Below are 15,994 nucleotides of genomic sequence, written 5' to 3' on the forward strand. Positions count from 1 at the left end.
ACTTCAGAGTTTCTTATCCTGTGAAAGAAGAGTTAAGTTATAAAAGATATTAAACCCTAACAAAGGAAATCATACACCAAAAACAATTGTTAAAATAAATGTCAAGCATTAGAAAAAGGTTTTTAAATGAGTGGGTATTGGATAATACTGTGTGAAATGTATAGGGATTAAGTATTTTTTAGAAATTGATGATGCGCTATGTTTTGACGTTACATTGCCTTGTTGTGTCCTCCGCGGGTACAAAACATGTTGATATCAAAATTAAGTAAATTGATTTCTGTGAAGTCAAATGAAATGAAATGTTACACATTAACAAAACATATATTTTTACACAATTATTATATTGTGCTCATTTAAAATTTCTAGTGAGTAATATAACGAAGATTGACATTGTCCACAAACTTTTCGAACAACCCTCGTAACAAGCTACTAAAACTACTAACAGTCTGCTTAATGTTGTGTGATGCGTCTGGTTTGTTGGTGTTAGTGTCTGTGTGCTTGTCGCCTCTCGCTTTCAACCATCACCGCTGGCTAGCAGCAATGCGAAAAGGGAATGTTTTCCCCTGCCAGTACATAGCCTCTCCACAACAAGTCCTATGCGATGCCTCCACGTGGAAGCAGACGGATACTGGGCACTTTTCGGTCCCAGGCTAAGTTCGCAAGGGCGCACAGTAAGTTGCATCTTGAAAGCCTTTGTTGGCACCTCATCTAGGACTGATCACAATCCCAATTTAGTAGGGGACCCAATTGATATAAGTGCTGTCTATTTATCCCTATTAAAATAGAAGTGAACCTTTGTCGTTGTCTTTGTTGTACACAAATTTAGCGATTTCTCCTTTAAAACTGGTATTTTACTTTTAGCAAGAAGTAATTTTAGCGATTTTAAAAGTGAAAATTTGTATAGAAATGTCACATGAAATTTTAACATTTTTTTAGCGATTCAACAGCCTTGCTAATAATGCCAAAATTAAAGGAAAATACTTTCCCGAAACTGGGCCAAGGTTGGACAATTTGCTAAAAAATAACTTGAAAATTGGCAAGTTTAGATATTTGGAACACAAATGGTACATTTTTAAACACGTTAAAATTAAAATTTTTCTATCTCTGGGTTTTCTCTCCATGATTTTGAAACTTTATTTGTGTGTATTTTGATTACATGTAAGAAAATACGAATGCACTTTTTTAAAAAATGTGAGAGAATTTTGACCACGAAACTTTTCAACTTTTTCCCAAAAAATCCAAATGCGTGAATGTGGTGCTTCTTGGGTAAAGGGTAGTTTAAATTGTACATATGTGTAGCGGTGATAGCTCGTAAGTTGGGGTCTAAAAAACTTCTGTTCAAGGCACTCAAAGTGAAAAGTTTTTGGTTCAAGCCTGGCATAGTGTAGATATTAAATTTTTCATGACCCCCGGGGTCATGCAAACAACCATTTATAGAAATATTGTCAGTTTCGTTTTATGTACTGATGTATTAAAATTTTGAATTAGATAAATTTTGGTTCAGTTTGGTAGGGCGGTGAAATAACTTCTAATCTTCTGAAATATATTCTATAATGTACATGTACACGTATCATGCATCTAAGCATTAAATATTTTAGGTGTTTATTTTTTGTGAAACATTACTATGTTATAGTACCTCCGAGGTAAAACGAGCATAAATGTTACAATTTCACAAGGTCTTTCAAACTAAATGTTAAAAAAAAACTATAAAATGTTTGTAAAATATGACCTGCTATGTTAGGCCAACCAAATCATGGACATTTATTAGAAGTTATTTATGGTGCTTTGCAAGACAGGAAAATCATTGTACACTTTGTCATTGTAAAATGAATTATTTTATCTGAAATTAAACAAGTTATATATTTTGCAGATGCAATCATTGTTTCAATATTAAATAATTATTTTTCTAATGTACAAAGTCTGTCAGCAGTTGTACAATTTATTATAGTCAATTCTGATTCAATTTGTTTGCTGTGTGCATCTAAATGAATGCATTATGTACTGATGTGACTAAATATGCAGTAAGATAAATTGCTTTTAATCGTTAATTCCGTCCAAGAAGGACAAGTCTTTAATTTTTAATTTAGTTCAAAAAGTCTCAAAATGAAACTTGAAAATTAAATATTTTCATGCAACAATTTTCATTTTATACCTCTCATACCACTGAATGAAATTTGATGAAACTTTCACATAAAAGCATTTTTTATATACATGTATCAAGAAATTGATGTTCATTTTAATCTTAACCATAGATACCAATGTTTATTGATATGATATAAAGTTAGAAGTTATTTATGGTGCTTTGCAATGACAGGAAAGTCATTTTACACTTTGCAGTTATAACCATATGGGAGAAATTAAAGTACATTATATGTACTAAATTGTGGAATTTCTTCAAAAATCTGGATACCTACGATTTTTATTTTTAAAATGTGTTAATTGATCAAATTTGAATTGGAAAATGCATAGCAGGTGTTTTTATTTGCAATCCCTGAAAAAGTATTTGAGATTTACTAATTTTCTCTATACAGTGTATATATAATATAATAAACTTGAAAGATGAAGTTTGAAGAATTATTGTGGTTAGAACATGTTACTTTGAAAATTCAGAGACATTTTTTGTGAGCATTTCCAATTAGTCAATGCTTGATTTTCAGAACCTGAGAATTGGAATACCTTAATTGTAATTTGTGACATGATTTGCATTTAAAAGAATATAAAATTTTGATTTGAAAATGTTAATTTGTGATTTGTAAATAGATTTTTTTGTGTTTGTGTTAAATGGTGATTTGCTTATGTTTGTAAATGTCTGATTTCATTAGCAAGCCAAGAAAAAAAAGAGAGAGAAATAAAAGAGAAAAAAAAACAACAGCAAAAAAAAAAAATAATAATAATAAGAAAAAAAAAGAAAACAATACCAAAAAAAGCAAAAAGAAAAGAAAGAAAAAAAATTGAATTAAAAAAAAAATTTAGAGCAACAAAAAAAAAAAAAATAAAAAATTTAAAAAAAATGCACAAAACTTTTAATGCTGCCTGCTTGAATAAACATGTTTTTTTTCAAGTAGAAGGTTCCAAGCCCTTGAAAGCAGAGGAGAAGTTTTGGTATTTAATATGCATGCATGCATGCATAACATAACTTATATAATTTATGCAGTGCTAAATTAATGCAGACACAGTTGTCAGATCATGAGATTTTTTTATTATCAGAAGATATCAACTAATTTGATGTGTTCAATGCAATAATTCAAATATTATAAAAAATTCCAATGTGGTACAGTATTGTGCTGAATTGAGGTGCATATTAATACTAATTTTCAGAAGCAACTTTGTTGCCCTCTTTGAAAAATTGATCATTATCAAAAGTTGACTGGATGCTAGCAAAAATTAAAAACAGTCGGCCACAATGCTCATCTTAGTTACACTGATTCTGCTGTTGAGAAAGCGATTTATTATTTTAGAAAATCAGGTAAATTGAATTACTTACTTCAATTTTAGGGGGGGGGCACCCTGGGGGATCACAATTTTACATAAGAATCTATAGGGAAAACATTTTAAATCTTCTTTTCAAGCATAGCAAAACCATGATCAGTCATTATACCCCCAGTTAAAAGTGGGAGGGTATATAGTGATCGGGATGTCCCTCCGTCTAGCTATCTGTACTGGATAAAATTTAATGACACTTTCACAGAAATGTTATTACATAATGCCATTGTGCAAATTCTATTTTTACTTTTTGATCTGACACTTATTTTGGGTCTCCCGGAGCAAAAATGGACTTTGCCATTATAATCATATGGGAGGAGGAGGTATCATTTAGTGAGCACAATGCTTACAGTACTTCTAGTTTTGGAATGGAATCATTATCGAGTAGTTTAGAATCAAGTTTGTTTATATCTTGATTACCAGGGGTAGAGTGGGGCCACTATGGGTGATCAAAGTTTTACATATGTAACAAACTTCTCCTCAAGAGCAACAAAGGATGTTCAACATCCAAAGCAAGCTAATCAGTGTGCATCCTTAGATATATCATCCACAGGCTTTTGGATCGCTTGAAAAAAAAATTGTGTGTAAAAAAAAAAAATATATATATTTTTTTTCAACACCTCAATTTTTTTTTCTAAGCGATCTAAAGGCCTGTGGTATCATCTATGCGAGTTTGCTCAACATAGGGCTTATACCTACTTTAGAATGAAGCTGATCCAAAAGCTTTAACCTGTTCACTCATATCACAAAATGAAAGTCAGATTCAGCATCCGTAGCAAGTCCATAAGCGTGGACCGTGAAATGTATCATCCCATGCAAGTTTTGTCAACCTAGGGCTTATAGTTACTTGGAAATGAAAATTGCACCAAAAACTTTTAACCTGCCCCAACAATGTTAACCAGTAAACCTGGTCATTCCTTTGCTGAAATTGCAGCATCTGAAACATTGACTGGTACAATGGGACAAACTAGAAGCATCAATCAATTTATTTGCTCAAACCATACATGGTACATGAGGAACATAAAGTATTTATAATCATATCTACTAAATCATCAGAGGTACATTTTATAACTGCATGTAAAAAGGAGAGACATATACACATATATACATGTACATGTTGTAGCAACAGTATGTAACTTTGTATTCAATGAAAGAAACTCGAGGCTAATATTTGTTGGTGGATGATTTGATAATTTCTCTCAGTGGCTAAAAAATACTCGTCTGTAAATTCTGGGTGATAAATTTTCTTCTTGGATGTAATTTTCCATTGAAGAACCTATTTACATTTCTAGAAGTAAAATTATTATTGACTTTATTTATTAAAAATGCATTTTCTTTCTGCATAAAAATTAAAATTACACATACACAAAACAAAAGGCTATAAACAAACTATTTTAAGGTACATGTATTCTATCAATACGAGCAGTCGAAATTAACAACCCTACCCTATTTCAGTATTCTACATCTGTGCCTCCCCTTCGAATAGCCCAAATTCAAAAGTAAGGATCCCAAAACGAATAAGTGATGAAGTAGCTTGCCATTATTTATTGATAAGCATTAATCTTGATTTCTCAAGCACTCAATTTTTGATACGTTTGTCAACAATCAAAAAATATTCAGATAAGGGTCACTGTAAATAGATTAATAACAATGGAGTCACAAATAAATTATAAAGACATCCAATGATCTTGGAATTATTCACAATTAAGGTGTGAAAAATTAAGCTATGGCCTATTTCCCAAATTTTGACCAAAAAAAAAAAGAGTAAATTCAAAGAATTGTGGTCCCCCGCTTTCGGTGTCTTTGTGGGTGAGATGTCATTTTTTATGACATATTGTCTCAAATATGAACACCCTATCATATGTCATTTAGAAATATATAAATCAATCCTGAAGGTCAAGGTCAAAAGGTCACAAATCATCACATGCTTGGAAATATTTTTTTCACAGGTAATGCAAATGTCAAATATGAAAGCCATATCTCAAGATAAGGAACAAGATGTGTTTCTGAAACACTGAGGACCCCTAACAGCAACACAGCGAAGATTAAAATTTTCTTAAATGCAAATTTAACATTACCCAAAGATTTTTTATTAAAAGTAGGTCAAACTCCAAGGTCATTCTTGAAATCCAATGAAAGGTCCTGTCACAAGGATTAAATATGTGAAACATGAAAGCCTTAACCCTTACCATTTAAAGGTATGGTCAATGTTTGTTCTTTTTAAAGTTAAACTCCAAGGTCAAAGTTCTTTGTATCCAATGAAGGGTTTTCTCACAAGAATTACATATGTGAAGTATGAAAGCCCTATCCCTTACCGTTTAAAAGTTATGGCCAAGGTTAAAGTTTTTTCACAAGTTCAGATATTTCCAAGGTCAAGGTCAATAAGTCAAGGTTGTTGGTATCCAAAAGCCTTGCCACAAGAAATACATATGTGAAATATGAAAGTCCTAGTTTTTTACCATTCAAAAGTTATGGCCAAAGTAAAAGTTCAGAATTTTTGTGTAAAAGTGGGTCAAACTCCAAGGTCAAAAGGTCAACTTTGGTGGTACCCAAAGAAAGGTCTTGTCACAAGGAATACAAATGTAAATGTGAAAGTCATAGTTCCACTTAATCAAAAGTTATGGGCAAGGTTAAAGTTTTTGTGACGGATGGACAGACTGACGGAAAGACGAACAGACGATTGAGATTTCGCGAAAGCGGGGACAAAAAAACAAACAAACAGGAAAAGGAAAAGGAGATGAAAACAAGATGTCTTAACTGTCATTCTGCTCAGAGCTTAGGTAAAGGAAGACAATGAAACATTGATGAAAGTGTACACACAAAAGTTATCTCTCCTTGAATTGTTTCAAGATCACAGTATGGTATTGATCAGTTTATGAACGGTATCAATATTCTTTCATTTTTTTTTTTGCATATAAAACAAGATAGATTCAGTTGATAATTGAAGATTCACGCCTGGTTTAGTAGACTTCTATACACGCGTATCGAGTGAGCCTTCCTCCCCGGATTTCTTTGGTCCGACCACAATGTCGTAGTATTGTTAACACTGATCGTCCAACACTGTCCAGTTTGAAATTGGTAAATTCCTTGATGTCAGTATCCACTATGAAGTGCTCTCCTGTGAGAAAAAAATAACCATTTATCAATAAGATATCTCGATCAAGTCCTATTTTGTTTATAATCACACTGTCACTTGTGATTTCTTTGTAACCTAATATTTTTCTGAGGTAATTAATAACACAAAAAGATTGCCACTTTTCCTAAGGATTAAGAATAAAGTTAAAATATGTGAAAATGCAAGGATGTGTCAATCATAGGGGTGTGCAATATTACCGGTATATCGGTATATTGCGGTATTCTCCACCACGATAATATATCGCGATATGAAAATCAGATACCGGTATTTCACGATATATATAAAAATATATAAAAACCTCCTTCATTGTAGAAACTGCTGAAATAATACTTGTAACTCCCTCAGGCTTTTTCAATCTCGTTAAAACAATACTTCGTCAGCTTTCAGAGAAAGAGATAAAAAGAGTTCAAGAGAAAGATAGAGAGAAAAGAGAGAGAGAGAGAGCGTTTAATTTACTGTTGCAATTTTAAATATCTTACTTTAAATATGATTTATAATTAATTATAAGACTTTAAAATAAAACTAATAAGAAAGATAATATGTTAAACATTTCTACAGGGTGTATACCAAGTGTATTGTGGTTCTCAAAATCTCGCATCGAATCTTTTGATGAAATTCAATCAATATACATGTTCATATTACAAGTAAATGGTCATCCGTGTTTTAACTTGAAGATGTGTGATTTTTTTTATAACTTTCAGGCCATTTTAAACACCTTCATGCTATATATTTATTAAATCACTAGATACAGGCCATTTCCTGATGTGAAATTAGGTCGGGTTAGATAAAACACCAAAACACTCAAAAAATAAGTCAAAATTTCTTTCTGGCTTTAATTTTATTCTGTAAATACAATAATTTTTTTCCCATATAGTATGTATTGTTTTAACTTGAATAGCATTTCAACTTCATTACCCCCCCCCCCAAAAAAAAATTATAATAATGATAAAAAGACAAAAGTTTATATATTCTGTAATCTGTATAAACTTTTTTTTTAATTTGAAAATTCTCCATGGGGGTTCATTTTGTTATTATTTTACCTGGTATTTGATTAAAAGTAAAGTGTTATAATTATGTGTGCAAAAATTATCCCTCCTCCCCCTTTACAACTTAAAGATAAATTCAAATATATAGTCTTTGAATTTGACAGTATCAAACCCATCTACAATATAATATATTGCAATATTCAAAGTAAAATTTGCAATATAACTGGTTTTACAATACCCAATGTCAATCAAACCCACCAAAAAATTTGAAGCTTTTTACATGAAATAAATTTTTGTGTGAAATGCTATTAAAATATATAAGTCGTAATATTATAGAGAAAATATTAACTTCAAATCTGTGTCCAAGTACCTTTAATAAATTTCTTAATTCTTGTCAAAGTTCAATTTCCATATAAGGTTTAAATTAGTGTAAATTATCTAAGAGAGCTTTCATTGCTGGAATCTATAGTTGATCCTGCTAGGTAAAGTGAAAATTGCACTTCTGAAAATTTCAAAATTTTACAAAATCAGTTTATTTTTATAAGCATTTCAAATGCTCAAGTACAAGGAAGAGTCAATCATTAAGTGCACCAATATCATCAAATCTGGGTTCATTTTGAGTGGATAAAAATATACAATATGTCAGACCTGCTCCAAAAAAATTGGAAACCTCTGGAATGGAAAGCTATTCAAACAAAAATTTACTATTTCAGAAAATGTTAGGATAAGGGCAAGCCTAGTGTATTTGAGCATAGAGAGTACACAATGAAAGGGTCAGCTCAGTTAGAATTCTACTTCTTATACATGTATAATATTATTTATGGGGAGTAACATTTTATACACCCAGTCCTGGTTTATTCCTGTTAGAAACATTTTTTTTGGTATTCATACATCTTAATTATCAAACATTGATATTAAAAACACTTGAGCATTAAGATATTGAACACATTATAGAAAAAATGGTTTTGTCTAAACCTCCGATTTTGAAGCTTATAAGCTTCTATATTTCCAAAGCTTAATACCAATAATACAAACCCTACAGAATTCCCACTCCAAGGTCCCTTACCCAGTCTATATAGCAACTTCACCGCACAATATTCAGGGACAGTGGACGACTGTATGCATCTCAGCTATCCCTTAGTCAGTACTCACCTTTGGTGTCCTTAGACTCCTGTTCTTTGTATCTCTCGTATCGCTTCCTGTTCGCATCATTAAGCGTAGTTCTCTTCATTCCTAGAATTTTGTACTTCTCACTCAATGCCTTATTTAGCTCATCAATGGCAGTGTTTACCTGATTGTAATTCAGTCTCCCTTTCATGTATCTATAAAAGATGTATTTTTTAATTTACTTTGAGGATAACAAAATATATTTCATTTTTTCAGTCAAATTATTTAGAATTATTAGAAAATGAGAAAAATTTAAACAGTTCTACAGATTCTGGTTTCATGTGAATGAAATTTGTAAATAATTCCAATTGAAAGTCTGAAGGAACATAAAAAAGATTCTATATCCATTTTAAACACATGAACATCTTACTTTGGAACCTCCTCGAATTCCTCCACAGTTATGTAGACCAGGGCGGGGATATAGACTGCCTTGGCTTGCCTCCTTCCTCTGGACTGACTCCTTTTATCTGGGATGTTCTCTTTATCATTGGAGGAAGAGGATTCTACAACTGTTCGGCTTTCACAGGATCTGTTTCAAAATCCCAACAAAAAGATCTATTAGATACTTCACTTAAAGTAGAACACTGGGGTTTAAAGTATGGTAAATAAATAATCTTATCCACTGTAGTCCTTTCAGTAAATGGTCCCAGATTTTTTTTTTGAGGAGTGGGGTGGGGGTAGGGGTCATTGGATAGAGAATGTGAAGTCTTCATGTTGAAATAAATACGTTTTTTACCACTTCAACCTTAGATCATGCTGTTCACATGGTAATCAAAGACAGTTTAAGAAATTATAACATAGAAACTGTGCAGCAACTCTTTTAAATTCCAAAATAGCTGTATTAATAGCCTTAACCCTTTGGACTCATGAATATTCAAGACATATATTCTTCAACATATGTTGATGTATTAAACAAAAAGATTTTACAATGGCTATTCAAAAACTGTAAATGATATTGGAACAAGAAGGCTTGTACAAAATATTTTCCATCTTATAATGTAGTAATATGAAGTCTGTAGACTTAGATGGACCCTAGTTTCCATCCTTATATAAATAAGAGTGATTTCAGCACAGACAGACACAGACTTGGTGATTACAATCATGAAGGGATATCAATATCTTGATACTTGGCCCAGTGCTACCATTCAACAAAAAGAAGTTTTTTTTCTTCTAATTTTCCCCAAGCATGTAAGAAATAAATTTACAGGTAATACATGTAGCATTACGTGAATAATAAGCAACAAGACAAAGAACCATCGTGCTGGAGAATAAAAACATTTTTGCCCATGAAAATTAACTTTAAATCAATGTTTCTCTTGTGAAGGAGCATACTTTTGTTGGGGTGGATCTGCTTTCACTGGCTTTGGTAGATGTGGAGGAATATTATCCAACAAATGTTGCAGACTGCTGATATCAAGTGATTCTGTCAAAGCCTGTAATTAATCAAACATATAGGATCAAAGATTTGGAAACTCGCTTTCATGAATGCTATCTATAAATAAGCAGTAAACATCTTATTATCAAAATAATATTTCCCTATTTTCTATGTTGTTACGTTTCATGGCAGTGTCAAACTGACAGTCATTAAATTTCTCATTCCAATAAATTTGCAATTTTAACAAGATGCGTTTTTGAAAGACTGACGCCCCCATATGACAGCTTATATAGCTAGGGTTGAATTTTCTCAAATGCATGTCAAACTCCAATTAGAGTCCGGAGGGCAAGGTCTAAAGGTCAAAACTGTTGGTACTCAAAGGCGGGTCTTGTCATAATGAATGCACATGAGATATGAAAGCCCTAGTCCTAATGTTCGAAAGTTATGGCCAAGGTTAAAGTGTTTAAAGAGTGGGTCAAACTCTAAGGTCAAGGTAAAAAATTGAGCATTAAAAGGTCCTGTCACAATTAATACACATTTGAAGTATGAAAACCCTAGCACCAACTGTTTAAAAGTTATGGCCAAGGTTAAAATGTGATTTTTTTGTAAAAGTGGATCAAACTTCAAGGTCATGAGGTCAAATTTGGTGGTACCAAAAGAAGGTTCTTGTCATAAGAAATACACTGTGAAATATGAAAGGCATAGCCCCACCCACTCAGAAGTTATGAGCAAGATTAGAAGTTTTGCAGACAAACAGACTGGCACATGGACAGGGCAAAAATTATATATGGTACCCCTGAATCTTTAATTACTGGAAGTAAAAAGACAAGTTCTTATAAACATGTGAAGTTTGATAAATTATCTTGAATGATATGTTTAAAAATAACTTAAACCTGAAATTGTAAGAAACCTGAGGTTTTTCAAGATTTTCAAAGGAAAGGTCAAGGTCAAAAAATGATATGCAGTTCAAAAATACAATTTTCATCAATAGTCTATCAGCATATGAAGATTGATGAAAATATTTGGATGATTTTTCATTCCTAAAAAACTTAGCTTGTGATGTAAGCATTAGTTATAATACAATAGTGTACATCACTGATGGACTAGAAGGTTGTGAAGGACCTTGTCAAAGACGGACATATTAAACACTATATGCCCCGGCCATATTCATGGCGGGGCATAACAAATGTATACAGTAAATAACTTAAACCTGAAATTGTAATAAACCTTTGGTTTCTATAAGATTTTTTAACAAGAGGCCCATGGGCCTTATAGGTCACCTGAGCATTATGCAACAACTTTCCAGTGATTGAATTGATTAATCTTTAACTGGATGCTTGGCATTCACAATTTTGAATGAGGCCTCATTGATCATCATAACTTTTTTAAAAACATAGCAGTTGCAAAGATTTTTTGTTGTTGACATTTAATGTCAAAAAATGCATTTTAATATAAAATTCATATGGACAGTAGTGCCACTACCACACATGAACCCATAAAATTAGTTTTTGTAAATTAACAATTTTATATAATATAAGGAGCAGATATTAAACCAGTTTTATTACTTTTCAGTATATCATTTTAAAACTTAGGCTAGCCAGCAAGAGCTATTTTTAATCCAACTGGGGCTCACACATTCACAATTCTGGAAGATATAGAGCCCTTGTCCATCATAGCTATATAGGTCCTCAGTTCAAATCTGCATTAATTTCTCTCTAATTTGAGATGAAAATTTTCAAAGATTATCAATGTATTTTCACAATATAATCACCAGTGCTTGATAATTACACTCATGGGAGAGGTAGGATTTCTATAAAATACATAATTTTGTTATAGATTGCTGTCAAGTATATGCTTTAAAAAAATAAGTATGTACTTAGTTAACACTTTTTTAATAAGGGCAGTGCAATATTTGCAGAGAGAAAGATTTTAAAGAGACACATTTTTTTTTAAAATTTATTTAATCAAAGGTCACAGTGACCTTGAAATACCTGAACACACCCTGGGGCCATAAAATGCATTAACTGGCCAAGTTTGATGATTGTAACTATATAGTTTTCTAATATGGAGCAGGAAAGGATTTTTCCATATTTTGGCTATATATTAAAGGTCAGAGCCCCGCCCTAACTTTTTGTGCGCGACACACCTTATACCCAAGATGCATCAGATGACAAAGTTTGATAATCCTAGGCACTAATAGTTTCATAAGTTATGAGCCGGTTTGTTTATTTAATACCCAGGAGCAGAAAAGAAGATTTTCAAAGAATTCATGTATTTTTACGGGCATATAATAATAAAGAGACTATTTTATCATTGCGGTATGCAGAGTTCTTGAAATCCTTTGGTCATATTGGCAAAACTGATAAAAACAACCAAGGACCGATTACTTTGCGTTCTTTGTCAGTCAAAATGACCCTAAGTGAGCAGAGAGGAAGATTTTCAGAGAATTCATGTATTTTCACTATATTCTATAACCGACTGATCGTAATCTTTCAAACGCTTTTCTGTATGTTGTAATGGCTTCTCTGATGAACACAAGTCCCAAACTATGATTGGTAAACTAGTTTTTTTGACAGCGCTAAGGTAAGCCAGGTGAGAAAATTGAACTAGATTAAAAACTTATGAAGAAAATGGACCCCCATGAGAATTCAAAGAAAGTTGTAATACGACGATCAAATTGGCAAAAAGTGTGCAGTGTTTATTGACGCTGGGTGCACAATGTATTGATAATAAAATTCAAATACAGTTTTCATCTTTTTATGGAATTTTTTTTGGACTGATAGAAATCTGTTTGGACTTTGGACTGACAAACTTCACATGGCAGTCAGTCCAAATGACTGACAGCGAAAAAAAGATTTGAAGAACTCTGGGTATGAGAATTTTTTTGAAAATATAGAATGTATTTGATACAGGTGTATATGAATGCAGTGTTCGAAATTCAAAATTATTTCCTATGGGACCAAAGGACCCACAACAAAAGGATCTACATGAGTCCTGCCAAGGCAGCGTAGGTCCAAAATTTTATTAGAATAAAGACTTGAAAATTGATTTCAGACGTTTATTCAAACATCTTGGTAAATAAATGATTTATTTCATGAAATTGGTCACTTTCAGAAAATAACGTGCATGTTAAAATGTTAACGCACAACGCACGACGAGGAAATTTCTTAATAAAACCGCGAAATAGGTCAAATAATTGTATTTACTCAGGTGACCTAAAGATGACATACATTTTATCATTGCGGTATGCAGACTGTCTCAAGATACGCACGATTATATGACAATGCACAAATACGAAGTAGAACTTATTGAGCGAGTCTATCAAAGCGACCCGGATATACCAGGTTGATGAAACGTACGTGATTATTGTTTAGTTGCGCGAGGGAATAAAAGCGCCACACTGTTTCCCTACCGGATTTTAAAAGTAAAATAAGTTCATTTCACGATGTGTGTCTCTCACAAATTACAAGCATTTACAGTATGAAATTGGTGAACATTTTTTGACAGTGAAATATCACGGTTTTAGAAAATTGAATAGTTTAAAATTTGTTTCGATTTTAATTCAATACCGTATAAATATCTACGAAAAGCATGTTATACGACTATCATCAACAAGTTCACTAGTTGTATTAATGCTCATGCACAATGCGTTATTTCTTATAAAATTCGCTACATTGGTTCATTTCTTTCAACAAATTTTCAAAACGCTGATAGATAAATGTTGTAATCTAAATACATAAACAATATTTGAAAAATTTTATTCCCGACAACCATTTGCGTCGGCCCAAATAAATAAGATTTCAAGAATTCTGGGTATGAGAATTTTTTTTGTACATATAGAATGTATTTGATACAGGTGTATATGAATGCTTAAACATGAATGTGAAGAACCAAACCTTCATTTCATCCACTTTCTGTTGTCTTTGTTTCAGAACTGATTTGATATCTAGAAGAATTGCTGAGAGTGAGTCAATATCTTCTGAGAGGTGTTCAATATGTTCCTGACAAGTACTTTCCTCTTCATCTTCATCAGCTCTCTTGTTCTCCTTCAGGTCAATCATAAAACGAATGCCTTCCAACTTCTCACAGAAATGGTTCATCAGCATTGGCAAACTACCCAGTTCCATGGTGTTTACGTACACTGAATATTAATAAACATCAGCATAAAAACTTATAGATGACAACAATGATATATACATAAAGAATTCTTTAAGTTACCATTTACTTCAATTTTGTAGTTACTGTTACTGGACTAACGGCCTTGTTATAAATTTTCCTAATATAGATGTCATTTAATTTGATTATTTCTGTGCATAATCAGTAGACTAGACTATTTACCTTCTAAGTAGCTGCAGATCTGTAGCGTTACAGTTTGATATATTTGTCTTTGACCATAATGCTACAGTTCCCATAATGCAAAAAAGGTGCAATTTACAGCGCAATATTTTTTGCGCATTTTGGGGAGAATTTCTCCACTTCAACATCAGTCAATTAACTACCTTTCACGGACCTCATTCTAGACACATTCTGTAGCCAATATGTAAATTTTATCAACCTCCCAACCATTTGATTTAATATAGTTGTCTCTACAAGCAATAAACTAGCTTGAAGTGAACTTTCAGCAATCTAACAAATAATTTTAATCAAGCGAGTTTATCACTTGTAGAGACAACTATAGAGGATTGGGAGATGGATAAAATATACAGATTAGTTAAATAATTATGCGCCTGGAATTATGAAGTGAAAGTCAGTTAATTGACTAAATGCTGGAAAGTGGAGAAATTCTCCCCAAAAGTGTGCAAAAAATATGCTGTAAATTGCAACTTTTTTGCAATACGGGATCTGTAGCATTTATAATGGTCAATGACAAATATATAAAACCATAACGCTACAGATCTGCAGCTACCACCTCAGTACCATCGTCACAAACCATGGCCAAAATATACGATCCTCTCCCATTCTGGCCGTGGTTTCAATATATATGTATTTATGAATTTTCAATGTATGTTAAAATATTCCTCCTTTCCATACTAAGCATAGTGCCGTGAAGCCTACCTTGTTCACGACCTTTAATATCTAATGTTAAAGTAAAGGAAATAGTTGTGTCTTGAATGCTGTTGATGTCATTTGTTGATTTCAATTGTGATGGACATCGGCCTGGATAGCTCAGTGGTTAGAGCACCTGACTAGAATATGACGTCACAATAGAGAGCCATATGTTTTCAATATATATGTATTAATGAATTTTCAATGTATGTTTAATCATTCCTCCTTTCCATACTACAAAACCATAACGCTACAGATCTGCAGCTACCATCTCAGTACATGTATACTCACAAATTTGGAAGGGCAAAATTCTTCACTTTTCAGATGTTTTTATTTACACAGCCATCCAGACACCTGTAAGTTAGATATGCTAGTTTCATTGGCCTAAAAAAGAAAAATGAAGAAGTTTGAAGTGATCCCACCATCAACATTCATACCCAATTGACTTTCTTACAATAGCGATAAGTTATCATATTGAGTCATTAGAATTTTCTCTACTCAGAGTGACTCAAGCCACTGGGCATACCGGGGCTTGGTTTATAAATTTGTACCTACAGTATTGAAATCCATTTGAAACCAGAATTTACTCTGGCCTATTTTTTTCAATAAAGCAATACCGATAAAAACTTACAAATTGATTTGACTTGAATACTTTTTTTTAGCTCTGAATATTCAATGTTTGTATATGATTGCATATAATCATGATTTTTTTCTCACCGATGAGTATGGCAATCAAATTGAAAAATGTGATGATTATTTTTGTTTTTAAAATCAGCGCCCTTTTACCGGAAGTCTCCAGTT

At 32.4% G+C, this 15,994-nt stretch overlaps 1 protein-coding gene across 1 annotated transcript; it reads right to left on the reverse strand.

Moving 5' to 3' along the window:
* Positions 1 to 6,227: 6,227 nt before the first annotated feature.
* On the reverse strand, positions 6,228 to 15,989 carry LOC134253002 (spindle and kinetochore-associated protein 1-like). The gene is made up of 7 exons (XM_062735531.1): positions 15,911 to 15,989; positions 15,485 to 15,547; positions 14,044 to 14,288; positions 10,105 to 10,205; positions 9,143 to 9,301; positions 8,758 to 8,927; positions 6,228 to 6,601 (listed from the first exon to the last, which is right to left on the reverse strand). The coding sequence occupies exons 3-7, from the start codon at positions 14,272 to 14,274 to the stop codon at positions 6,444 to 6,446; spliced, it is 819 nt and encodes a 272-aa protein (XP_062591515.1). The 5' UTR covers positions 14,275 to 14,288; positions 15,485 to 15,547; positions 15,911 to 15,989; the 3' UTR covers positions 6,228 to 6,443.
* Between the last annotated feature and the right edge of the window lie 5 nt (positions 15,990 to 15,994).

This window comes from Saccostrea cucullata, unplaced genomic scaffold (genome assembly GCF_032062105.1).
Source record: "Saccostrea cucullata isolate Sc308-1 unplaced genomic scaffold, CSIRO_AGI_Scuc_v1 ctg1556, whole genome shotgun sequence".
NCBI classification, from domain to species: Eukaryota; Metazoa; Mollusca; class Bivalvia; order Ostreida; family Ostreidae; genus Saccostrea; species Saccostrea cuccullata.

Coding starts and splice junctions, on each gene's coding strand:
- LOC134253002 (XM_062735531.1), bottom strand. CDS start 14,274: ATGGAACTGGGTAGTTTGCCAATGCTGATGAACCATTTCTGTGAGAAG. Junction 9,302..10,104: donor GCAGATCCACCCCAACAAAA/GTATGCTCCTTC, acceptor ATTTTGAAACAG/ATCCTGTGAAAGCCGAACAG. Junction 8,928..9,142: donor GAATTCGAGGAGGTTCCAAA/GTAAGATGTTCA, acceptor CATCTTTTATAG/ATACATGAAAGGGAGACTGA.